This window comes from Panulirus ornatus, chromosome 43, assembly GCF_036320965.1.
Source record: "Panulirus ornatus isolate Po-2019 chromosome 43, ASM3632096v1, whole genome shotgun sequence".
Classification (NCBI taxonomy): domain Eukaryota; kingdom Metazoa; phylum Arthropoda; class Malacostraca; order Decapoda; family Palinuridae; genus Panulirus; species Panulirus ornatus.
This window is the reverse complement of record NC_092266.1, coordinates 30,774,701-30,802,414: the sequence shown is the minus strand read 5'-3', so window position 1 is coordinate 30,802,414 and position 27,714 is coordinate 30,774,701. Positions and strand designations below refer to the sequence as shown.

The 27,714-nt window shown below is 44.7% G+C and overlaps 1 protein-coding gene across 1 annotated transcript; it reads left to right on the top strand.

Annotated features, from left to right (window-relative positions):
- On the top strand, positions 1-27,714 carry LOC139762499 (uncharacterized). The gene is given in 10 exon segments (XM_071687463.1): positions 1-1,342; positions 8,315-8,472; positions 10,813-10,890; positions 14,483-14,615; positions 14,787-14,905; positions 14,907-14,960; positions 16,706-16,835; positions 22,858-23,019; positions 25,417-25,475; positions 27,593-27,714. Coding segments are annotated over 8 exon segments (2,019 nt in total). The 5' UTR covers positions 1-150; the 3' UTR covers positions 23,013-23,019; positions 25,417-25,475; positions 27,593-27,714.

Genomic DNA, 27,714 nt, shown 5'->3' with positions numbered 1-27,714 from the left:
TTACGTTATCAAGCCCCTGGTGAGGAGGGTCGCAACGCCTGACGACCTACAACTTCATCACAACAACTTCTGGACACACAACCTTGAGAGTCTCTTCCTAACGGCAGCAGACCCTAAGAAAACTGTTGTATTTGGTATATATGTATCAATATGTGCCCGGCAAGTGTGTGTTGTGAGTGTGTTACAGACAACCACTTGGGAACAGAAACTACAAACACTAGTTTTACAGGATACGTGACTGTAGTTGCTACAGGCAGGTGTGATGGAGTGGAATACATGACGGATACAGCAACACCTGTACCTATGAAAACAGATGATGCAGACGAGGGGAGAAATGACGTAAAAGAAAATAGGAACCTAGATCAGAAGTCTTGTAAACAGAGAGAACAGATAAGCAGCTTCATTGAAAATATAAATTACGACTTAGAGAACTTAAGTGATCAGTTCAGAAATGTTAACGTGAGAAGGAAAGATGTTGGGAACTTGCACGACCCTCTGGTCAAGAGAGGGAACTTCAGTAGAGCTAGCATAACACATAATGCCACTAGTATAACGTCTAACATAGCAGATATATCAAAGTATACTTCCATCAGTCCAGTAAGGCCGCAAGGGGTGCAGATGATGGGGTCTCTCACACTCCAGACGCTGTGTCTCACACCATCACCGTCCTGGAAGGCTGGAACCCACACAGACGAAGAACCACAGACGTCACTGACTGGTCTGGAGGCACCTCAGTGCGTTCGAGGTCTGGTGATGTCAGAGTGTGACCCGAATCTTGGGATGTCTCAGAATAAACGAGGCCCAGGGACATCCTCTGGAGATCAGGGGCCTCTGATGTCCGTGTGTTTTATCCCAGTGACATCTTTTGGCAGTGATGTATTCTCCCGACCTACGTCTGTGAGTTCGGTTGTGATGTCCCCCGGCCGTCACTTGACCTCACCTCCACCTTGTGTTGCGTCTTCCTCAGGTGACCATAAGGACTGGCCATCTCCTCGAGATGAAGTCTCAGGTCCGTCTTGTGTGATGGCACCGTCGGAGGGCTTCCTGGTCTCTGCTCCAGACCGTCTGTCATCACCACCTGCAGAAGGCCTGGTCTTGGCTCCATCTGGTCTCACATCACCAACTGGAAGTGTCGTCTCATCCGCAGGTGGTCAAAGATCACTAGCTGAGGGCGTGGTATCGTCCCCAGATGGTCAGCTACCACCGCCATTACCACCTGTGCGCCTGGTGTCAGCGCATCCAGCTGGTCGCACAACGGCACCAGCTGTGGGTGGGAAGATTGGTCGCATCCTGAAGGCCACATTGTTGTTTCTTACAGTCATTTTCGCCTCCCCTGTGGCTGGTGAGTATACAGCCAATACACCCTGTCTTCTTTTAGGCATAAAGTTAATTTATTCCTTAAATAAAACTTAATCACCATTATTGAATGCTAAGTGTGATCCAGACCAGTGAGTCAGACGAAGCATTACCTGTCTAATTGTGTAAAGTTTTGAACTTTCTGTTCATATTTTTGAGCTTCTATCAATTATGCTTAATTAGATTATAGAGTATATCTATCTATCTATCTGTGTGTGTGTGTGTGTGTGTGTGTGTGTGTGTGTGTGTGTGTGTGTGTGCAGTATTCTTAATCACCCAAGACCCCCTTTCCAGGAGGTCCTGCACTCTACTCAGTAGCAGGATCTACAAGATGGATACTCCTCTGAAACGCGTTCTTTGACGAGATTTGTATTCCACCTAAAACCTCTTCCCTTCCAGCACTAAAGGAAACATCCTAAAGCTAAGCCTGCACAGCCCTGCAGCGAAGCTTAACTGCACGGTATCCATTACATGAATTACTGGGTATAAAATGGGAGCAGTAACACTGGTGAAAATAGCGACCCTAGTTGAGTTACGGGAGGTGGAACCCACGTCTGCATTTCGAACATTGAACTGGCCGAATTTACACTCTCTCACCCACCTGTGGGTCTTGACAGAACCCAGAGGCGGGTGTGGAGGAAACAGGAAAAGCCGTTGTAACAGGACCTGTTTCCCTTTACCGTTTGAGCACAAATGTACGACCCTTGAACACGGAAGTACGACCCTTGAGCACGACGTACCATTGTCTTCATGTCGTACTCATAAGTGTAAGAAACTGTGGATGACTTTGCTCCATAGCGTAGAATATTTTCACTCATTACATTTGACGAATTTTAAAGTACTTTACCGATAAGGAAGACAGTGGCTGCGAGACAATGTGTAGCATCTATCTCCTGTCCGTAGACACGCCCGGAAAATTACCAGACGCGCGACGACTAATCTCCATACGCAATGGTTACGAATTCATCCATCTCCCTGGCAGGGTAGAAATTGCTTGGCTGCGGTGCTGGTGGAATGTTTGGGAAAATATGTTAAATGCTGAGCGGGAAGGTTGTTCTGGCAATATGGGAGGTATATAGAGAGAGAGGGTAATAAAAAATAGCCGGTGAGAGTGGTTGTACCATTGAACGAAGCCATTCCACCGTTCTCTCAAGAAACACAATATGATCTTGTGGTTTTTGGAGCGTCTGCTCCGTGTAAGCTCGAGTCCAAAGGCCTGAATCTCCAGGTAATGATAAGGAATAGTCGAGTTTCTCTAATCATACGAGACAAGAGAAAATTCCCCGTTACGTATACTCCAAAGTGTAACTGTAACGAGAGAGAAAAAAAAGATACATAAATGTTTAAGAAGACTCAGTTCGGCCTGAGATTATTTTTCTTATATAGTCTTCAATTTGTCTCAGGAAATATTTCGAATTCGAGGGATTATGAAATGGTCCACAAGGGAACATTTTTCAAGGGGCAGTTGAGTCTGACCCGTTCAAAATCCACACGTATACCAAATTTCAAAGCAATATTTCAGAGGGCGTACAAAAGAGTCCAGTATCTCCCTTGATGATGTGATTATTACACGAAAGTGCGCTTGGTAACTTATCGTGCTTCATTTCCCCGTGGACTCATAAGAATATATATATATATATATATATATATATATATATATATATATATATATATATATATATATATATAAGGAAAAGACAGCAGTGTAATGAAAAAACATTTTTATCGCCATATATATCGGAAGAATCTCTTTCAATCTTCAGAGCCTAAAAAATAGAAACTCCGAATACTTTTGCAGTAAGACTATTGATATATCTAAACAATACGGTTCGAAGTGTAAATGGCGTGTACACTCACAGAAATCTGTTGGGGGTAGGCCATTTACATACCCCACCAATCGTTTTCCAATGACGGGCAATACATGCTGTTGGGTTACGAGGAACTTAAAATACGTTGGTGCTGGGGTTGTAGAGGTCCATGGGTGCTGGAAAAGAGCGCTTGTCCATGAATGCGATGTTTATATATATAAGGAGAAAAACCATCAGTACAAATTTATATAAAAAAAAGACTTGTTTTTGAACAAGATTGTTGGTTATTTGATTGTTTTGTTGGCCTAAATGTAGGGTAATCTAAGCCTTGAACGTCATATATATAATTACGGAACTAAAAATAAAAAAAAAATCTGAAATTCTTCTAAAGTTGTTGAAGATAATTCTAAGTGTCACTGACCTTAGGCTGGGGATGATACTCTGTCAGTACAATGAATCGTCTCAATGATTCCTACAGGCTATTATTGATCCTTGAGCCAGGAGAGATTTCAAGGTTACGGTTGTCAAACACACACACACACACACACACACACACACGAAAGACGGATACAATAAATGTGAACCCAGGTGAAAATAATACCTCGTGAACAACAGAGACTTTCACTAGTGGTGTTTGCGATGAGGGTTTTTTTTGGCAGTGGGTAAATCTGCTGGCTTCAGAAATGTACACTGTAGCAAATATGTGTTTACCTACAAGTGTACACAGAGCGCATATGAAAACAAAAAAAAGTGACGTTGCTAAACGAACTATTTCTTTCCCTACACCTCGAGGCTTTCAAGATCTCTCCCCTCTCATATCTTGCTTTCCTAATAACTATGACCAGGCACATTTTCAAAGACAAATTCTTTCAATGTCTCTAAAGTTCGTAAAACACTCTTCCCTTGTCTCTTCTTTTTGCCCCTTTCATTAACCTCTCTATAATTCCCGCGATGTGGACTTCTGTTCATGACTGGAACCTCCAACGTAAAGAATAAAGTGATATATATCTGGAACACTCGACTCGAGGAGGAGTCACTGGGGTGACCACACCAATACTTGTGTGAATACACCCACTTACCTCACCCTCGAGGAGGAGGAGGAGGGAGACCTTACGAAGATGAACTTTGCGTTGCGTAACCTTTACTCAATGATGGCCAGCTTGTAAGTATGAGTAGGACACTTCGTCATGGCTTGTAGGTTTTAAAACAGCTTATCGTGGCTTGTAGACAGCGCGTGGCCAGCTTGAAAGTAAGCGTAAAGACACTTCCTCATGTCTTATAGATTATAAACAGCTTATCGTGGCTTGTAGAAAGCGCGTGGCCAGCTTGAAAGGAAGCATAAAGACACTTTCCTCATATCTTGTAGATTATAAACAGCTTATCGTGGCTTGTAGACAGCGCGCAGAGGGGAAAAAAAAACTTTTCTCCTGCTTGTAAGACACCGGCTCAACAGAGAGAAAAAAGAAGTTTCGTGAGAACTCCGCTGGGATGAGCCGAAGCTGAAGAAAGTCGATACAGCGGACACCCAACTTAAGACTCTTTTAACAGGAGCTGGGGAGAAGGGAAGAGGGGAGAGAGGGAGGGGAGAGCGGGGAGAGAGGGAGGGGAGAGCGGGAGAAAAAAAGGCTGAGGGGTGGGAGGGGGGAGAAAGCGACGCCTCGTTTCGTTATTTGTATATTTGTTGGTCCTCATCACCTGCCGAGGTTTATATATAAGCCCTCAACGTCAAGCTACTAAATACAATCATCCATCAACGGTCAAATAAATCTTGAAGGTGAAGCTTCTTCATGTGTTCATATCAATCGTTAAAGCAACATACATAATCCTTACCTTTATATACCCGGGCGGTCACGTGATCGGCCGGCCACCCGTGCCGGAACCAATCAATTTAAAGAATTTGGAGTGGGTGACTGTCATTGGCTGGGGCCCAGACCAACGCATCCACCCCCCCCCACGCACTGCCTCCACATATACCCACCAATTTTATTTTTTCACAGTACGGTTATCTGCACCGACGCTTCACTCCAATCAAATAATAATTTACATGATAATTCGACGAGATTTCTTTTCTCTTGCTTCCATGCGTCACCAGTTACATTTACAAGGTATATGAACGTGTGTATATCATGTTTCTGAACGCTGACTAAATGACAATGAGAGGAAGAATGTATTAGAAAATATCATTTATTGTGAAAACAATCTTGGTATTGCCTAGCTCAGCTTTGGACGCTAGTGATTATTTGCGTCGTTTCTGAAATGTAGCTTCTACAGCGAAGTTCCCTGACATGAGACTCGTTGATTATTACGTTTTTCTAAAATAAACTTGGCTCTTACTGTACTGCATGACTGGGCCTTGTGTGTAGATGGTTACTGTATGTGTGTTGACGGGGAGCGAGTTTGACACCCATGGTATCTTTGTATCATGGGGACTGAGGTGGTGGTTTCCCCCATCAGATCATGGGGACTATGGCCACACTACCGGATCATGGGGACTATGGCCACACCACTGGATCATGGGGACTATGGCCACACCACTGGATCATGGGGACTATGGCCACACCACTAGATCATGGGGACTATGGCCACACCACTGGATCATGGGGATTATGGCCACACTACTGGATCATGGGGATTATGGCCACACTACTGGATCATGGGGAGTATGGCCACACGACTGGATCATGGGGACTATGGCCACACGACTGGATCATGGGGACTATGGCCACACGACTGGATCATGGGTAAGGGCCATCCAACTGCATCATGGGGGCTGTGACCGACCACCCCAACTGGATCATGAGGATTGTGTGTGTGTGTGTCAATGTTTGGCCATTTTTCATGAGGTCCTCACAAGTCTGACAACCCCTCACTCACCACCACCACACGCCCGGTGTTTGCTCGGGGTGATGGCGCCCTCACAGACTGGTGCTAGTAATGCGATTTTCCTGTCGCAAATCCCAAAAGGGGTGGCGCAAAAGTTTGTTCCTATCGCGGAAATTGGTAAGCAAAGATACGAGTTAATCATATGCACGGTGCGTGATATGTCTGGGTTCACCTGTGTGTGGGTGGGATGTGAGCTTTATATTTTTTTAGGGGGTTGAATGATTCGTCGAATGAACCCTCGTTGTTGGGTCACACCACTTGACCCTAATTCGCCGATGGGATGATCAGGTCAACAGGAGTTTACTCGAGTCATTACATTGTTTATAATTATTTTCAAGCGACTCTGGTTATCATTCATAGCCATGTGGTCAATTCTTTAAACCGATGAATTAGTAGCACTACTTGTCTGTAGTAACGTCACACGTGTGTCATCTCCAGGGGGCCACAGGAGGTCACAGACGGGTCATCCACGAGCATGAATGTTCCAGGAACCAGGTCACACATCTAGGTGGGGCAGGGGACGGAGGTAGAGTTAGACTGAAGGCAGTTGGGTGGCACAAGCTGGGGTTTCCGTGTATGAGATCACTCCTCCCTCCTTCCCTCTTGGCTAAACATACTCTCCTCTTTATGTCATTTGCATGACTCAATATCTGCTTCCTCCACGTCCCTCTTCCTTTCCCCACTTCAACGTCTGCACCTGAATCCCATTCTTTCTGCTTTCCCCTTCCCTCCGTTTCTTAATCTGTCATCTACGTCTTTTGGCCAAGACGTCTTTTCCTTCTGCCCTCTGATGGCTGCTGACGTCCTGCCACTCCGGTTGGCCTGTCCTTCCCTCCTGCGTCTCTGATATTCCTTTTTTTTTTCTTCTTTTTTTTTTAATAATCTCAATCGTTTGTCTCCTCTGCTCTGACAAAGTCTCTCTCTCTCTCCCTCTCTCATAAAGTGAGCGCTATACAGGCGTTCCCCCTTGAGTCTTTGCAAAATCTCGTCAAAGGCACCTCTTCTCTCTCTCTCTCTCTCTCTCTCTCTCTCTCTCTCTCTCTCTCTCTCTCTCTCTCTCTCTCCTTCAGACCCGTTGTTCATTCTAGTTTCTCCCTTCTCTAGGGCTGCCCTTCACTTTGGTTTCTTCCCATCTAGCGGTGCTCGCTAAGTGTCTAAAGTACTTCAGCAATGCTGAGGACGCAGAGGGAGGGAGGGAGGGAGGGGTATGAAAACAACAAGATATTGCTTCCTTATTTCGGGATGAGTCGATACATCTGCCTGGGTTTACTTAGCAAGAGAACTGAGATGAAGTTAGCAGAGTTCCCGCCTACAGCCGTGCCGTGCGAGTGTTGCGTGGTGGCTGGATCTCTAGGAGCTTCTACAGAAGGGAGAAGTAGCGTTGCCGAAGTCATGAATGACCAAGTGGTTGTCGTTTGGGCTTTATGCTGCAAGGTGTGTGTGTGTGTGTGGCTGTAAGGCCCGTGGTTCAAGGTGCATCTCAAGGGAGACGATTTCCTCTGGTTTCTCCGTCAAATATGACTAGTCTCCCCTCTGGTACCTCATTTCAACATAGTTTCTCCCTCATATATGACTAATCTCCCCTCTAGTACCTCCTTTCTACATGGTTTCTCCCTCATATATGACTAATCTCCCTTCTGGTACCTCCTTTCTACATGATTTCTCCCTCATATATGACTAATCTCCCCTCTGGTACCTCCTTTCTACATGGTTTCTCCCTCATATATGACTAATCTCCCCTCTGGTACCTCCTTTCTACATGGTTTCTCCCTCATATATGACTAACCTCCCCTTTGGTACCTCCTTTCTACATGGTTTCTCCCTCATATATGACTAATCTCCCCTCTGGTACCTCCTTTCTACATGGTTTCTCCCTCATATATGACTAATCTCCCCTCTGGTACCTCCTTTCTACATGGTTTCTCCCTCATATATGACTAACCTCCCCTTTGGTACCTCCTTTCTACATGGTTTCTCCCTCATATATGATTAATCTCCCCTCTGGTACCTCCTTTCTACATGGTTTCTCCCTCATATATGACTAATCTCCCCTCTAGTACCTCCTTTCTACATGGTTTCTCCCTCATATATGATTAATCTCCCCTCTGGTACTTCCTTTCTACAAGGTTTCTCCCCACGAACAGTGAGTATAGCGCCCCCCCCTACCCTCCCTCATCATCTCCCCCACCCCACCCCCCGTTATCACTGCCAACCCCTGATCTGTCTTGCCTTTCTTGCCCCCCCACCACCACCACCTCTCCCCCCAGGGCGGTATGACCGAGGGGGACCCCAGCACAGCATCACCTGGGGTAGAGGCAACAGTCACAACTCGGCAGTGTTCGGCAACCTACCCACCAACATCACTGCTGTCTTGGGTCACCGCGCCCGCCTACCCTGCCAGGTCAAGAACCTGGGCCTCAAGGACGTGAGTACTGAGCACACCTCCTGCACCAGCTGGCGTGGGTGGGGCTGTAGTGGGCAATGCAACTCTGGTGGGCAATACAGTAGGTACAACGACTTTAGTGGGTAATACAGTCGATACAATGAGTTTAGTGGGTAATACAGGAGATACAACGACTTTAGTGGGTAATACAGGAGATACAACGACTTTAGTGGGTAATACAGTCGATACAACGACCTTAGTGGGTGAGACAGTAGATACAACGACTTCAGCGGGTAATACAGTAGATACAACGACTTCAGTGGGTAATACAGTAGATACAACGACTTCAGTGGGTAAGACAGTCGATATAACGACTTCAGTGGGTAATACAGTAGATACAACGACTTTAGTGGGTATTACAGTGGATACAACGACTTTAGTGGGTAATACAATAGATACAACGACTTTAGTGGGTAATACAGTAGATACAACGACTTTAGTGGGTAATACAGTCGATACAATGAGTTTAGTGGGTAATACAGTAGATACAACGACTTTAGTGGGTAATACAGGAGATACAACGACTTTAGTGGGTAATACAGTAGATACAACGACTTCAGTGGGTAATACAGTCGATACAACGACTTCAGTAGGTAATGCAGTAGATATTACTATAGTGGGTACTACAGTAGATACAGATATTGGATACAACTGATGTAGTGGGCAGTGCCGAAGATACAACTACTGTATCGGGCCTGTAATTCATACAGAAAAAAGCTATTCTCTGTATTAGTAATATATATGCTACATTTGGTGACATTTATCATTAAGAATAATTGTACTGATACTGTATTTAATGAAGTCACTCCTGCGTAACTGCATTTCGTCTGTATCTGATGTAGTCCATCCTATATCAGTTGTATTACTACTGTATTTGATGTAGCTTATGTAGGTGTATTGGTACTGTACATATGTGGTCTCTTATACAGTAGTTGTATTTGGTAATGCATTTGATGTAGTATCTCCGAAAGTAGTTTTACCATTACTGTATCCAATGCAATTCTTCTTGCTGTAGTTGTATTGCTACTGTATTTGTACTGTCTTCGGAGTAACTGTACTGTATCCAGAATCTTTTGTAAAAACCCCCCTTCTACAACTTCAACATCTTCTGTATTTCTTCCCGTAAGATGCTAAACGTCCTTCCTACCCAAACTGTAGTTACTGTATTCCATGAAATGAACCGACTCTAGAATTAAATACTATAATAACACACCCTAAGTACCTTACGCCTCTCCCTCTGTTTCATGTAGTCTCAAGAGTAATAGTAGTATTCCTCCCCCCCCCCCCCTACAACGAGCAATTGTATTCCCCTCATACAACAGAAGTATCTGTTGTATTCCTCATAATAAACCCACCATGGTTCTCCTCTTGAAGTTATGGCCGCTGTGACGACATAGGAGCTCTGCCTAAGCCATTTACTTCAAGGTATTTGGTCGCAGGGAACTGTCTGTTAGATTTCCATTTAAGATAAGAATTACTGGAGAAACTTCGTGGGATTGCGGCAGCCTCTTGTAAGGGGGGAGGAGGGGGGGGTAGGCATGGCTCCGCTGAGGCGATGTCTGACTGACATATGGCATGTCGAACTAAAATCAGACGAGGGACGTCTAGGGCTTCCCTAAGAGAATGGCTAACTGGTTCAGTGAATGTCTGATTTCCTGGGGATATGTTTTGACTCGTTGCCGGAGACATGTCAGACTCACATAGGGTCATGTCTAACTCAAAGAGGATGTCTTTGTTTTTAAACTCACAACGAGTCACGTTTAACTTACAGAGAGTCATGTGTAACTCATAGAGTCACGCTCCAGTCACAGAGTCATGTCTAACTCACAGAGAGTCATGTTTAACTCACAGAGGGTCATGTCATGTCTGTGTGTGTGTGTGTGTGTGTGTGAGAGAGAGAGAGAGAGAGAGAGAGAGAGAGAGAGAGAGAGAGAGAGAGAGAGAGAGAGAGAGAGAGAGAGAGAGAGAGAGTCTTCCTTCAGGTTGGGGATCTCTTCGTCCAGTCAGCCAGTATCACACAACTTGTAAACAAGACTATGTATGTAACTCTCTAATTCCATGACTGGATAAACTTGGACAAGTTTTACTAAGAGATGGTGAGGGGCCGGGGGGGAGTTCTTAAAAAGGGGCCAAGGGGGAATAGGTGGCAAGGGGGAACATGGAGGGGGGGGGAGGGCAAGGAGGTAGGAGGTGGAGGAGGAGCAGGGACTTGGGAGTCCATTGGGATGGGAGGGAGAGGGGTTTAGGGAAGGGGATATATTTGAAGGGATTAAGTGGGTTATTCATGCTGTCCAGGTGACTCACCTTTCTATTCATCCCCAGGTGTCGTGGATCAGAAAGAGGGATCTTCACATACTCACCGTTGGGATCTTTACCTATACTACTGATGATAGGTTCACGGTGAGTCACATTCCAAGGCGAGTCAGTCCAAGGTGAGTCACATTCCAAGGTGGGTCGTAGTTCACCCAGGTTACTAATGAATAACCTAAGATGATGAGTCACACCTTCCCCACTGACAGTATCGCAAACCAGGTGTTGCATCAACCTCACTTCAGAATTCATTTATTTCCTACAACTACATCTCTTCTCCTGTGATTCATTCATTCATATATATACCTTATATCACAGTCATCTCAAATACTCCTAACAAAACCACGACTGTTGTAACAACCCTCAGCCAAACAGTCTTCTATATTTCTCTCTTATCATCACACATTTCTACCATCATCATCTTCGGCTTCCTTTCATTCCTCTCTTTCTCTAGGAACCAAAAATGATTTTATTCTGATTCAACTTTCAGGGTGAAATTAAGTCGTTTTGAGAAGTTATTCTCTGGACTGTTGCACCGAGACTGACAGAGGCAAAGAGGGACTAAGAGCAAGGAATTCTGGAGAAGAGAATAGCTCAAAGAACTGACAATAAACATAACAATGAGTAACAGGTGCATTGTGACAATACGAGTAACGAGCTCACGTTACGAAACAAAACAAAAAAAACATCAAAGTTTCCCAAGAGAACACCCAACGAAGTGCAGAAGAAACGGACCCAGACAGTGCTCCATCAGAGTGGGGAAAAAAACCCACAGATATATTGGCCTGACTATCCGAAGAAAAAGAGTCGGAGGTCCCACTGGGAGAAAAACATACCCCCCGAAGTTGAAGAGCTCTTGAGGAATGCCGTCCTGGGAATAATCATAAAAAAAAAAAATGTTGGAGTTGGGATTGGTAAAGTGGATGATTCTTGAACACAGTTCCAGCATGGAGGCTTACTGATATATATATATATATATATATATATATATATATATATATATATATATATATACATTTGTCAAGTTAGAGCCACAAAGAACCATCAGGTAAACTTGTTTTGTTGTTGTTGTTGTTCTCGATAACTTTGGTGGGCTTCAGTTTTTAGAAGGATTGTGGAAAGTAACGCCACTCAGGACATATAAAATTTTTAAGCACTCCTTTAACTTTTCCTGACTTTTTCCCGATTCTTTATTATTCTCTCCAATAAAACATAGATGCCCAGGAAGTGTGACGATAAATATAGGCAGACAAATAAAGAATTATTGGGTAAAGGAAAGTGAATAAGGGGGAAAAAGGAAGTTAAAAACTAATACGAAGAGAGAAATGAGAGAGATTTTATCCAGATGATGAAATCAGAAAATGAAAGAATATTTTTCTATGGCAGAGAAAGATGAAGAAAGACACATTGCTGTAAAAGGTTACAGAATAAGAAAAAGTTTGCCTCCACGATAAGGAATGTTTATAAAAGGTACAGAGCTCTCAAAATACAGGAAGATTACAGAATGAGGAAACGTTATTTCATGATACAGAAAGACTACAGACGAAACACAAGCCTTCGTAGTACTGATATGCTGTACAGATGATATAATAAAGTTACAACTTTTCAATGGAGTGTCTGAATATTAAGTTAGATTAAGATTTGAAAGGGTTTGATTCAATATTGACCTACAATAAGATTGGAGTCTTTACATATTAATGAGAACATTAATGAGAATCTAGAAATGCTTAAGCAATATCTCAAAAGACTTTACTTTTAAGTTTATGATTTGAGAAAAAACCCGTGGAGAGAAAATGTACCATTTGTATCCATATAAAAATGTATACACGATGTATGAGATTTCTATTCAGTGCCTGGAGTGAGGAGTACTTCTCTCTTATATTTTGACCCAGCTTTTCATATATTCCCCTCTTCTCGGAGGGCCGACCTTGCTGCGGGTGCCAATGCTCTAAATTAGTGCCTATTCATCGAAAAGTAAAAGATAAAAAAATAATATTACGTATACGAGATCCGGGTACGTGAACTGCGTGCGAGGTATTCTGGGAAATGACATTATAGAACACAGGGATTACCGTGTGTTCCGGTCGTGTGGCAGTGAGTTATTGACCTGGTCGACTTGTGGGGGGGGGGTACGTAGACGTCTCGAGATTAACTCCACCGTCTACGACATATCGATGCTACGGCAATAAGAAAACTGGAGACGGCTCTTACATTAAAGGAAAACGGAAGGTACGTAAAGTGTACACCCTTCAGAATACTGAAAGGTGTGTGTGTGTGTGTGGTACTGTTCTCTGGAACAGATGGGGGACGGAATGTACGTAGGTAATTGGTACAAACACGATGGAATGCGAGAGGATTTTTCTTTCTAGAGGAGGTGGAGGGAGGGGGGGATTTAATAGCTGGGGAGGATTTACTGTGGCACGCGAGAGGAGTAAATCGCTGCTACTTAGACCAATTCTAATGGTACGTGAGAGAGAGAGAGAGACATGTGTGTCTATATGGTACGTGGTGTTGCGAGTCCCTGCTGGAAGGTTAGAATATAAAACAGAAGAAAAAAAAGAATTGTCAGCAGAAGGATTATTCTAGTCAGCAGAAGGATTATTCTAGTCAGCAGAAGGATTATTCTAGTCAGCAGAAGGATTATTCTAGTCAGCAGAAGGATTATTCTAGTCAGCAGAAGGATTATTCTAGTCAGCAGAAGGATTATTCTAGTCAGCAGAAGGATTATTCTATTGAATTCATAACATTTGGATAATGATTTAAGATTGCTAAAGGGACAATTTACACCCATCAGGGCATACGAGCCGTCTACCGACCCTTATGCACTTGCCCTAACCCGTGTCGATTGGACTGGAGATGAGGATACACCGATAGATAGGTTGATAATTACGAACTGACAGTGTTCAACAGCTAGGTTGATGTCACACGCATATGAACAGAACATCCCGAGGAGCTACACGTCCTAACGCGAGGAATGTGGATGGAAATGAACTAAGGAGTTCAGAGGTTGAACAGGGAGTTAATCAGGAGCGTTCACGATCCATTGGATTTTGGGGAAAAGCTCTCACCATCGACTGAACCACGAGAAACTCTTACAATTCACTGGTGTGTGGGAGAGGCACAATTTACCGATGGAGTGTGGGAGGCGCACAATTTACCAGGCTGTGGGAGAGGCACAATTTACCGATGGAGTGTGGGAGGCGCACAATTTACCAGGCTGTGGGAGAGGCATACAGTTCACTGGTCTGTGGGAAGGACTCTACTTCCCAGGGACACAAGAGTACGCCATTAAACATGCCATCTCCCTAGGGTGTCCATAATTACCACGTCCGTGTCTTCAGTAAATCTAAGTGTCTGTAATTAACCTCCTCTCTTCCCCGCCCCCCTTCCTCCCCCAGGCATTTTAGACATTAGTAATTAACCCCCCGCAGCGTTTTCTACACGTACAGTTATCTCTAATTAATCTTTCTGTGATTCATGGATGAATGTGATTAATCTCGCTCAATGCCTCGGGTATGAGGAAGTTGGTAGATTAATTGGTGCGTGTCCCAAGGTGTTCCACTAAGTGGCCTTTCCCCCCGCCTGTCTCTGAAGGTGTTCCACTCAGTGGCCTTACCCCCCCCGTCTGTCTCTGAAGGTGTTCCACTCAGTGGCCTTACCCCCCCCGTGTGTGTCGCCCCAGGTGTACCACCCTCTGGACGCCGAGAACTGGTTCCTGGACATCAGCTCCGTCACCTTCAGAGACGCCGGCGTGTACGAGTGTCAGGTCTCCACCAGCCCTAAGGTCTCCTTGCCCATCCACCTGACCGTCCTAGGTGAGTGTGCGTGTGTGTGTGTGTGTGTGTGTGTGTGTGTGTGTGTGTTACCGGGTGAATATCTGTTCTTGTCTATATATCATACTATACTTCAACCCTGCTTATAAGAATCGAACCGATTACCCTACCCTGATGTACTCTGTGACGTCTTGGTGTCCTGCCCGTGTACAGCTGTACAGCAGGCGGAGATCCTGGGTCCCTCGGAGGTGTACATCCAGCATGGGTCGACCATCAGCCTCCACTGTGAGGTGGAGGCTGGGGTTGAGGCTGTGGGACCCGTCCTCTGGTACCGAGGGCGCCTCCACTCTCAACTACAGCTCGCCCAGGGGAGGCATCAGTATGGAGGTAGAGTATAACAACTTCCTACTTAATGTACGATACCCTCAGTGGCTCAATGGAGGTAAGACCTAACAATTTCCTACTTAATCTACGGTATTTTCAATGGAAGTAAGATCATAACAACTGCCTGCCTAACGCACGATACCCTCAATGTAGATGAGGTCTAACAACTTGCTACTAAATGTACGATATCTTCAACCCACATTGAGTTGTTTACTAACGTACGGTAATTCTGCGACTACGTCACTACCTCTGTAATGAACGATTGCTTTACATCTGCTTAGCACAATTAAAACATTATAGAATTGTCTCTATGACGAACGAATTTCATATTTAATTATGACACCTGCACATAAAAAAAAGGGAGCCAAATTTCATAAACTAAAAGGCATTTACCATACTCCCGCACAACAGTAAGATAATTGCATAATAGCGTACGATGCTTTCTGGAAACAGCACGCCACTGCAGTGATGTACGATAACATTATACGACACCACCACACTAGCACAGATAACCTCGCCAGAATTACACTGACCAATACATATCTCACGTGGATAACGTTATCTGACGTATATGTCTTTCTGGAATGTAGTGTCTGGGTATAACCTGTTTGCATGAAATACACTTAATAGTTGTATTGGATAAAGTGAGATCTCAATTATATTTTAGTGTATCCTATATTCCCATTTTCTCTTCGTTATAAGTTTATTTTTTTTTTTTTAAAGGCAGGTTGATATTCATGGCTTCATTTTCGACATTCTCTTCAATTTTCTCTATATCTCTAATTCTTCTGTCCTTTATATCTTATTGTTCCTCATAACTGTTATTACTTCTCGTTCTCTCCATTTGATGCATCTGGTTCTCTTCGTTCTCACTTCCTTTCCTTCCTCTATCCATTTCTTATCCTTGATTTCCTCCGGCATTACTGTGCTTCACCATGTACGCCCACCGACCCTCCTCCCCACATGCTGGTAAACCCACCGACCCTCCTCCCCACCCTGCAGGTACACCCACCGACCCTCCTCCCCACCCGCAAGTACACCCACCGACCCTTCTCCCCACCTGCAGGTACACCCACCGACCCTCCTCCCCACCCTGCAGGTACACTCACCGACCCTCCTCCCCACCCGCAAGGGACACCCACCGACCCTCCTCCCCACCCTGCAAGTACACCCACCGACCCTCCTCCCCACCTGCAGGTACACCCACCGACCCTCCTCCCCACCTGCTGGTACACTCACCGACCCTCCTCCCCACCCGCAGGGACACCCACCGACCCTCCTCCCCACCCGCAAGTACACCCACCGACCCTCCTCCCCACCTGCAGGTACACCCACCGACCCTCCTCCCCACCTGCAGGTACACTCACCGACCCTCCTCCCCACCCGCAGGTACACCCACCGACCCTCCTCCCCACCTGCTGGTACACCCACCGACCCTCCTCCCCACCCGCAAGTACACCCACCGACCCTCCTCCCCACCCTGCAGGTACACCCACCGACCCTCCTCCCCACCTGCAGGTACACTCACCGACCCTCCTCCCCACCCGCAGGGACACCCACCGACCCTCCCCCACCGCTGGTACACCCACCGACCCTCCTCCCCACCCGCAGGGACACCTACTGATCCTCCTCCCCGTTCATTCCCCACTTACTAACCCTTCTCCCACCCACTTACAGCCCTTACTAACGCTCCCTCCCGCTTACTGCCCACCCACTAACCCTCCCCCCGCCCTCTGGTACACCCACAGGTGGAGAAAACCCCGACCAAGACCATGTCCAAGCTGTACATCACAAGGGCCGTGCGTCAGGACTCCGGTAACTACACGTGCGCCCCCAAGTTCGCCCTACCGGACTCCGTCATCGTTCACGTCGTCAACGGTATGTATACTGGGGGAGAGGGGGTGTGGCCAGCTGCAGTGAGGTGTGGGGAGGTGTACTGGGTGGTGTGGGCAGTTGCAGTGAGGTGTGGTGAGGTGTACTGGGGATGTATTGTGGTCTGCCGTTGGACTGGAATCTCGCTGGTCTTCCGAGCTGGTCTCACGTCTTAAAAACCCTGGATCTTCATTAACTTCCAGGACTGGAGCCTCACTCGCCTCAAGGACTCGAATCTCATTAATCGCCACGAAATGGAACCTCAATAATCTCAAGGACTGGAACCTAACTAGTTTCCAGGACTGGAGTGATCGCTGGGCCTCAAGAACCCCAAATTCACCTCCTCTTTCAGGAGGCACCACAGGGATGGGGGCGTCGGGTTCGCAGCCAGGGGCAGCCACCATCAGGTCACTGACGCCGAAGAGTATCTTTCACATGGCCTCGATGTAACATGGAGACCATTGAGGCTTCAGCTGTTGAGGTCATTGAGGCTCCAGCTCTTGGGGCCACTGAGGCTCCACTTCTGAAGACCATTGAGGCTCCAGCTCTTGGGGCCCTTGAGGCTCCAGCTCTTGGGGCCATTGAGGCTCCCAGCTCTTGGGGCCATTGAGGCTCCACTTCTGAAGACCACTGAGGCTCCATTCTGGAAGATTCGTGAGGTTCCAGGCTGGAAGATTATACAATGAGGTGGGTCGTACTGGAGTGAAGGTCATTTATCTCGCCTGTGTCTCGGACAAGTGGTAAAAATGGAGAAAAATAAATAACACTCAAAAGCGACGCAATTTTCAGGATGAATGAGCTCTCACATTAGTATGTCCTTGTGATAATATATGAGTCTGCACTTCATGCCAGAGTATAATGAGGCCCAGAGAGAGTAATTAACATAATTAACTTGCTAACCAACGTAACATTAAGCAATACGTCATGTGCTTAACACTATAACATTTTCGTGCTCAGAAAAACTGGAAAACTGTACAGTATGATGAATTGGTGCTAATTTATTGTGAGTTTCTTAAACCCACTAACACTAATTCTATTTTCACAAGGTATATACACAAGAGAACATTTTGTAATTGCATTAACAGCTGCCTCGACCTTCCCTGCACAACGTTAAGTAAATATAGCTAATTGAGTTACCTTATCCTCTGCTTCCTATATAATAAAGCCAGACGACCAGCCACAAGAGTCTATTAGGGAAAAAGGGACGTGTTCACTCACTCGCGAAGAATGTATAAGTACATTCAACTTTTCATTTATCCTCACGAGGTCGGCTAGATAATGAGATGCTTTTGTTTTTCTCAAATGGAATGTGGGATCCTGAACCCCTTTTCTAGTGTTGGTTTTAGGTAAATCCTTACTATAATATGTGTCCTTTATCTTTTCTATGGCGGGTTTAAGATGATTTTTGTTTTTCTTTTTATAACTAACAACCCCCCCACGAGTGTAAAACTCACACCCCTTACGGTACAAATAAGTGTAATTACACACGGGTGTAAAACTTAAACCCCTTACAGTACAAATAATAAGGTCATTACACACATACTTAGAACTTCCTTCTCGTACGAGCGAATCCTTTTTAAGTAACATGGGAAAACACACAGCGGTTGCGTTTCCTCAGAAAGAGGTACAAAGTACCATTTTCCAGTACAAGTATACAGCCCAGCACCTTGGTAAGGGTCAGTGTTCTGTTTCCAGTGGAGGCACTTTGTACTGAGGTTCCTTAAGGTAGGTATTTGTGTGTGTGGTGTGTGTGTGTGTGTGTGTGTGTGTGTGTGTGTGTGTGTGTGTGTGCAAATTTTCACCTACCCATCGACTGTATTGATTGCTTTCTACTTTCGTCATCATCACTATCATCATCATAACTATTATTATTATCATCTTAACTATTATCATTATCATTATCATCATAACTACTATCATTTCATGTTATTATTTATTATTTTTCCTAAATGTGAACGTCTCTCTAAGGCCTTAACCCCAGGCAGAGGAATGCATTGTCAAGACTGACTGTGGAACACGTCTCTGTGGTGCAGGAGGAGATGTGGTTGGACAATCAGGCTGTTTGATCCTGTAGAAAGGATCCTGAATCGTCCTTACTTCCTTAAAGATGAATGATCTTTTTCTTAACGGAAGACGACACCTTCCTCTTAACTCCACCTTCCCCTTAACTACGTTTTCCCCTTAACTACACCTTCCCCTTCACTACGCCTTCCCCTTAACTACACCTTCCTCCTCACTGCCTTTCGTGCAGTATCTGGTGTGTGTGTGTGTGTGTGTGTGTGTGTGTGTGTACCTCATTCATTAACCCTGCAGGACGAAAATCCGCGAAGAAAAAGAAATCCTTGGCCATCTGGAGACTATGTAACCTCGCTATGAGAAGCCCCCGGAGGTGAAGGATGCTCCAGTCATCCTGGCCGACCTCTCTTGAGGGCTGCAAGAGAAGGGGGTGGTCTCCTTGACCCTCGGAGAGCCCTTGAGGGCCGAGCCCTCCCCACCACTTCCTGACAGGATATCGCAAAGCCCCGTCTTCCTGGCCAGGTTCCTTCCTCCCCCTCCCTCCTCCCTCCCGGCCACGTCATCATCTTCGGCCAAGAAGGAAAATGGAAGAGGCGACGACGTCTGTTGTGTTTGTGGTTGACACGGCTCCACTCTGACACACGGGAGTTTGTTGACGTTGGACCTCAACACTTGAAGAATTCCCTGTGTTCGACTTTACCGCCATCAAAGTAACGCCCCCCCCCCCCCCCAGCTGTTCCTCCCACTGCCTCCATCTTTGTGAGGAAGGACACGGACGGGGTGGGGGTGGGGGGGGAGGGACTTCTCTTCCAGACTCTAGACACTTCATCGAAACAGATAAGATAAGTCGACAGTCTTCTGAGATTCTTGGAGGAGACATACGCTCTCTCTCTCTCTCTCTCTCTCTCTCTCTCTCTCTCTCTCTCTCTCTCTCGCGTCCGGGACCTGTATTGAATATAAAGACACGACACTCCTATCACTCCTATCGTCCTAAGCTGTCCTGATGTGGATCTAGCCTCCGTGTCTATGTAGCCATCAACACAACCATCCTCCCTCGCATCCCTCCGTGTCTGTACAGTTATCAACAGAAACATCATCTTTGTAACTCAGCCAAAGAAAGAAAGAAAAAAAAAGCTTTTTCCAAGCAAGACACAGACGACAAGAGAGGAACTCGAGGAGGAGGAGGATCATCATCACCACCAGTCACCCTCCTCGCTCTCTGTAAATACTGATAAACGTATTATTGTCTCGTGCAATCCAAGCTTTTTGCATAAGAGAGATAAACAAACAAACTTCGCCTCGTCTTAACTTCCTTTCGGGCAAGGTAACCGTACTGGGTTGCTGTTAACTTTGTCAGTGTATCTGAATCTATCGCTTCTCGCTTCAGACTCCAGCTCCTGAATATTCTATGACAAGATATAAACTTTATACCTCGCAAACATTTACAATGTAAATGTTGTTAAATGTATAACAGCTGGAGGAAATGGGTGGGTGTTTCTCCCTCTCCTGGCATGCAGCAAAGGAACGCTCTGTCGATATAAACTTGTTTTGCATAAGAAAACCATTCGGCCGGTAAACAAGTTTAGCGCATGAGCCATCCTGTTGGTAAACAAGTTTCGCGCATGAACCATTCTGCTGGTAAACAAGTTTAACGCACGAACCATCCTGTTGGTAAAACATGTTTAGCGAATGCGCTGGCTAACTATGACGTTGCTGAGATGTAAACTCGACAGACGTTCTCATGTCATTAATGATTCACATGTGGTCTACTTACAGTAGGCGTAAACCTCTTAATGAATGTAAACTCTGCTTGTCGAAGCAGGGGGTCGTCGAACAAGCAAGGGGGCTGTCTGCTTGTCTGCCTGTGTGTGTCAGACTTGGGCACAGATCCTCTTACAAGAAGCAGTAGCTTAAGACCACTGCAGCAGACAAGGGTCTGGGGAGATCTGTGTGTGTGTGTGTCAAGAATTTGATGTTAGTTTGTGTGTGTGTGAGTGTGTGTGTGTGTGTGTGTGTGTGTGTGTGTGTGTGTGTATCCCGACCAATTAAAAGATACGTAAATTCACCTTAAAGGACGGAGATAAACGTAGACGGAGACTACAGAGATAACAAAAACAAAACAACGAATAGAAATGTAGGTAGATAAATATCTTGATAGGTAAACAGACAGTCAAATGCACAAGTAAATATGTAAACTAGTTTTTGATACATATAACCCGCTAAACAACAATCTCATTATATTTTTTCCTCTGGATGATTGTTTCTGAGAATTAAACTTGTCACTTGTCTATATTTCTCTCTCTCTCCTCTCTCTCTCTCTCTCTCTCTCTCTCTCTCTCTCTCTCTCCTCTCTCTCTCTCTCTCTCATCATAAGGAAAAATGTCAATAAATAAATCATGCAGAAAAGATATTTTCTGTACTACAGAAGAAATATATAAATCTGAATATTCTCGCCTCAGTGGAATATTGACTACACTCTACATACACCGTGTGCTTCAGTAAAGAAAACCCAAAGTATCAGGAAATGAATCGAGTGGAACATTCATCCCTTTCCTGTAAAAGTTGAGCCGCAGTGTTGGGGATTAGAACTCTCCAATCGTTCGGTACGTGGGATCCAATCCCTTCCTCAGAATACTTACACACACATTTGAATTCTTGCCCTAGAGATACTCATACTTTCGCGGTTTGTGTATACATATATCTGGCACAGGTGTTAACTTCAAGTTGTCTCGTCTATATTTTCCTGATCTCTTTTAACACCACAACTTTCACGGTTCTTAAAAGTTCACTTGTCCTTTGCCATTATTAGCTTGGGGGTTATGTCTTCCACGGCCTCGATTCAGTGTAATAATTCCTGTGAAATATGCGAATTATCCGCACCACATAACCCAATATTGCTGGGTGAGGAGAATGGAGGAGATTCAGGGTTATGTTATAGTAATATCCCAATAATTCCGGGTTTTGCTCAAGTTACATTATCGCTTTAGCGAAGATTTGGCCGATTTTTATAATTCTGTTGGTATTGTTGGTGGAATGAAAGCATTAAACAATCTGTTTCTGACTCTGTCTTTCTCCTCTCTCTCTCTCTCTCTCTCTCGCTCTCTCTCTCTCTCTCTCTCTCTCTCTCTCTCTCTCTCTCTCTCTCTCTCTCTCTCTTCTTTCTTCCCACCCCCTCTCACTCTCTCTCTCTTTTCCTATCTTCCCTCTTTCTTTCTTTCTTTCACGTGGGAAGCGCTCAGCACCAGACGTTCCACATGGCCACAATGTTGCTGAGGTATACGAAGGTTCTGGTAATGTTTTTGGTGTGGGGGGGAAATGAATGCTCTGTCTGTGTCGTATGCGATACTCCATATCTCTGGGGTTCTCTGGGGCTTTGTTGGGTGGTAATGGCTGACCACTCCAGGTGATGAGGGGATGAAGATTGGGTTCACGTCTCTCCGGGGGTTGAGAGAGCGAGAAGGTGATGTGGATGTGCACTACAATGTTGCACGTTTGTTATGGCTTGGGAAGTGGCGTGATTCTGTGACTTGGTTGTGAGGTCGTCTCCAAATGAGAAGAGTTTAATTTTTTCGCTCTGGTCCACGTGGGGGGGGGGGGGGGGTGCTGGAAATTCATGGATTAAAGGAAAATCTGCAATTTGGGGAACTACATTTTTTGGTGCTTAAGATTCTGGAGTTGATTCTTTTGTGAGTAACTCCGGCACGGAGATCAGCTATGATCGCAACTAACATTTTTTTTTTTATTTTGTTATTCTGTCCATCTTTTGTGGAAGGATTTGCCTGGGGACAGTGTCAAATGCTTTACTGATAACCATTGCCACTATTACTGTGCGGGAGGAGGACTATGGTTGAAGTATATTAGGCTTTGTTGTGTGAGGTTTATATTCATATCACTATGTATATGATACGTATGTATATGATATTTACTTACTATATAGATGAGTTATATGTATGTTTATCAACGAATCTATGTATAGATCTGAAAGTCAACTAACCACCTTCTGCGCCTACAGCGGGAGAAGAGTCGGCGGCGGCGGTGCAGAGCGGTGTGGAGGCGGCGCGGGCGTGCATGGACGTGGTGTGGGCGGCCGTGGGCGTGTTATGGGCGATCACCTTGCTGGCGGCCTGGCTAACTCCTATACCTACAACGCCCACTTGCCGCCCCTGAGGCCCTGGTGAGTTGTAATGAGGGAATGGGGAAGGAGGAATGGGTATGGTGGTGGCTGGGTGGTGGTGATAGTAGTGTTGGAGATGGAAGTGGTGGTGATCGTAGTTGACGTGGGGTAGGGGGGCGGGGTGGTGATGGTGATGGCTGTATGGTAGTGGTGGAGATGGTAGATAGTGGTAGATGGGGAAGAGATAGTGGTAGATGGGGAGGAGATAGTGGTAGATGAAGAGGAGATAGTGGTAAATGAGGGGATAGTGGTGGACAAGGTGGAGATAGTGGTAGATGAAGAGGAGATAGTGGTAGATGAGGAGATAGTGGTAGATGAGGAGATAGTGGTAGATAAGGAGATAGTGGTAGATGGGGAGATAGTGGTAGATGAAGAGGAGATACTGGTAGATGAGGAGATAGTGGTAGACAAGTTGGAGATAGTGGTGGTGACGTAATACGACAATGAAAATGAACGCGTCATCACTCCATCTGCACCAACTGCTCAAGCCACCAGCTGTCCCACCCACATCCTCTCTCTCTCTCTCTCTCTCTCTCTCTCTCTCTCTCTCTCTCTCTCTCTCTCTCTCTCTCAACTGTCCCTCAGGCCAGCCATCCAACCTATAGCCCTCGCCTCTCCTCCAGCCAGAGGTGTGTGTGTGTGTGTGTGTGTTTGTGTGTGTGTGTGTGTGTGTGTGTGTGTGTGTGTGTGTGTCCTCGTTCCTATCCACTTTAATTTACATACAAATAACTCCTGGCCACTTCCAGGCCCGTACATGTGTACGTCAGCCATACCACCCGAGGAAAGAAGAAAAAAAGAAAGCCATTAAGTTTTTCTGGTTTCATTATTTCTTTGTGGTGGAAATCATGCCTCCTCCTCCTCTCCCCTTCCCTTCCCTCCTCTCCCCCCAGCTTCTTGTGTGAGGGGGGCAAGTCTTCACTTTTTTTGTGTAGCGTTGATCATGTGTTTTTTCTCTGGGGGGATATAATCCTCCCCCCCCCCAAAAAAAAGTTGTAGGTTTAGATCAGGCCTTTTTTTTTTTCTTCTTCACGTTTTTTTTTGAGGAGGTTGTCGAAACATTCTCTCGACTGTGGGTCATCGTAAGAGCCCCGGAGTCGTCATTTACATAGGGAAAACATTACGTCTTCTTCACATGAGGTTCCTTGATATGGAAAGCCTTGCTTATCTTTTCCTAAGGATGGACTTCCCTCGAACAATGTGTCTCACTGAACCCGTAATCAACCACAGAACATGGGGCGAGGATTACAACCATAAGACTTCAGTAAATTTTAACTTCAAGCCCAAACTTCTCTGCAACAGTGAAACGTATCTACCATGGACACTGCAACAGTGAAACGTATCTACCATGGACACTACAACAGTGAAACGTATCTACCATGGACACTACAACAGTGAAACGTATCTACCATGGACACTGCAACAGTGAAAAGTATCTACCATGGACACTACAACAGTGAAACGTATCTACCATGGACACTGCAACAGTGAAACGTATCTACTATGGACACTGCAACAGTGAAACGTATCTACCATGGACACTGCAACAGTGAAAAGTATCTACCATGGACACTACAACAGTGAAACGTATCTACCATGGACACTGCAACAATGAAACGTATCTACCATGGACACTGCAACAGTGAAACGTATCTACCATGGACACTGCAACAATGAAACGTATCTACCATGGACACTGCAACAATGAAACGTATCTCCCATGGACACTGCAACAATGAAACGTATCTACCATGGACACTACAACAGTGAAACGTATCTACCATGGACACTGCAACAGTGAAACGTACCAATATACCATCATGGTGATCTCGCATCTTCATAGTTTCCTTGCCATCTATTCTGTACTCATAGTCTACTCATTGGGAACTCTCTTTTATCAATAATATAACTTTTTTCTCTCCATGCATTCTACTTTTTCTTTTTCTTTCACATAACTTACCAATGTTCAGTGTAAATCATTTACACTTCGCAGGATCCGAGGAACTGTGTTTTTCTTGAAAATAACGAGAAAGAATTTATATTATAAGGCACGATGTTTACATGACTTATTTACAGCACCCAGGACAATAATAATCAATGCTATGTAATTTACAGTACGTATAGCTACACGATTTACAGCACACAAAGGTGTATATTTACAAAACAAAATAATGATATACATCAAACACGTCTGAGTGATTTACAGTAAACAAAGCTATATGATTTATAAACAAGACTGTATGATACCCAATAAACTTAATAATGATTTACAAGAAGTCTCAGTGGCTTGCAATTAAAAAGAACGATAGCTGACAATACATATTTGATTTACAGTGCATGTACATGCATGATTTACAGTGATCAAATCGGCATGATTTACAATGTGTTGTGTATTTACAGATGGTGTTTAGCGTGTACATCTGGATGTGCCCTTCTTGCTCCTACCCTACATCCCACAGGTGAGCAGCCATCTACTGGGATTAATCCCTCCCTCCCTCAGGTAAATCCCCACCTCCAAGTGGCGATTAATCCTTCGTTAATCGAGTCCTCCTTAAGGGTTAAATCCTCCCTCTTAGTGGTAATCCCACCCCATTAAGTGTGGCTCTTGAGAGTAATCTCTCCCTGGGGGATTTTTCTTCAAGTGGTTGAGTATGACCTTTAAGCACGACCTTTCAAGAGGACGACGGTTCGACCCTCGAGTACGACTATGGTGCGACCTTTTGGCGGGTATGATGACCTGACCTTTTACCTTGAACTAAAGATTGAGGTCAAAGGTCAGGCTATCTGTCCTTCCTCCCGCATGGTCGTGCCACAGGTCACAGTTGAGGTCAAAGGTCAGGCTATCATGGTCGTGCCACAGGTCACAGATGAGGTCAAAGGTCAGGCTATCATGGTCGTGCCACAGGTCACAGTTGAGGTCAAAGGTCAGGCTATCATGGTCGTGCCACAGGTCATAGTTCAGGTCAAAGGTCAGGCTATCATGGTCGTGCCACAGGTCACAGTAGCCCAGGGTCGTTCCATGGTGCTCGAGAGTCGTACCGTCGTGCTCAAGGGTCGTACCTCCATCCTCAAGGAGTTGAAGTAAACATGTGTAAACAATACTTTAAACTGGAAACCTTTTTTACTATGACTGAATCACATGAGGAATGTCTCGTCCCCTCTTCTGTAACTCCCCAGCAAAAAATGTATCAGATTTTCACCTGTCTTTCCTCCAAAATTTGGCCAAATGATTCGATAAACAATATAAAAAGAAGTCAAGTGTAAAGGTACTTTTTTTATTTGTTTTTGTCTGGGGCGTGAAGTGTAAAGATATTTTTTTGGTTGATTGGTGCTCGAAGTGTAAAGATAATTTTTATGCTGATTAGTAAACACGAACCTTTTTTTGTGATATGTACACATGCACATCTGTCAAGTGTTTACCATCCTAGTAATAGCTGATGCTAATTAGGTCTGTACAACCCCTAATTCTAATTAGGCCAGTACAGACCCTAATTCTAATTAGGCCTGTACAGACCCTAATGCTAATTAGGCCAGTACAGACCCTAATTCTAATTAGGCCAGTACAGACCCTAATTCTAATTAGGCCTGTACAGACCCTAATGCTAATTAGGCTTGTACAGACCAAAATTCTAATTAGGATTGTGCAGACTTTAATGCTAATTAGGTTTGTACAGACTCTAATGCTAATTAGGCCTGTACAGACCTTAATGCCAATTAGGCCTATACAGACCCTAATCATAATAAATAGCCTTTTCTTTTTATAAGACCAGCAAAAAAAAAAAGAATCTTCCACCTTCTGTTTTTGTAAGCCTCACAAAGAAACATAATTTGTTGTTGCTGGCAAACTGATGCAACCTTAATACTTTTTTGGGGGAAGACGCCACTATTTTTGCTGTCCCCCCAATTTGGCCTCGAAATTTCCCCGCGTCAAGATTAGGTTATTCTTGAAGTTTACACGTAATCTTTTAAGGGTCCTTTGTCCCCGACTTATCGGCTCAAGGGCTTCCTCCGTGAAAGGCGACGCTGCCCGGCTAAAAAGGAGAATTTGTGAAAGGTATCAAAAAAAAAAAAAAAAAAAAAAAAGGAATTTATATAAGATAAAAACTTTTAAAAAAGTTCGTTTGCGATTTTTTTTTTGGGAGGTCTGTACTTACTAAGGGGATAATTTTTTTGGGGGGATATTCATTTTTTTTCTAAGGCTTGTGCATGAAATAAGTATTTTTTTGTAATTTGTCTTTGACATTCTAGTGATGCTGATGTGTCTTTGGATAAAAATATGTGTTCAAAGACCCAGTCCTCTGTTCTTAACGCTACTTCGCTAACGCGGGAAATGGCGAATAGTATGAAAGATATATATATATATATATATATATATATATATATATATATATATATATATGAAACTAACTAATGATTATCCATTCTAACCAAAACCTCTCCATATTAACCACCAGCTATCCATACTAACCAAAATCTGTCCAAATTCACCAACAACTATCCGTACTAACCAACAACTATCCATACTCACTAACAACTAACTATCCATACTAACCAACAACTATTCTCTCCCCCACAGCCTGCCCGACCCGCTTTCCAGGCCCACCCAACACCACCTCACCAACAGTGTAGTGTGCCTTATATTTTTGTAGCAGTTTTCCCCAAGTATATGTGTAATAAAGTATATATTTCGAGGAAGAA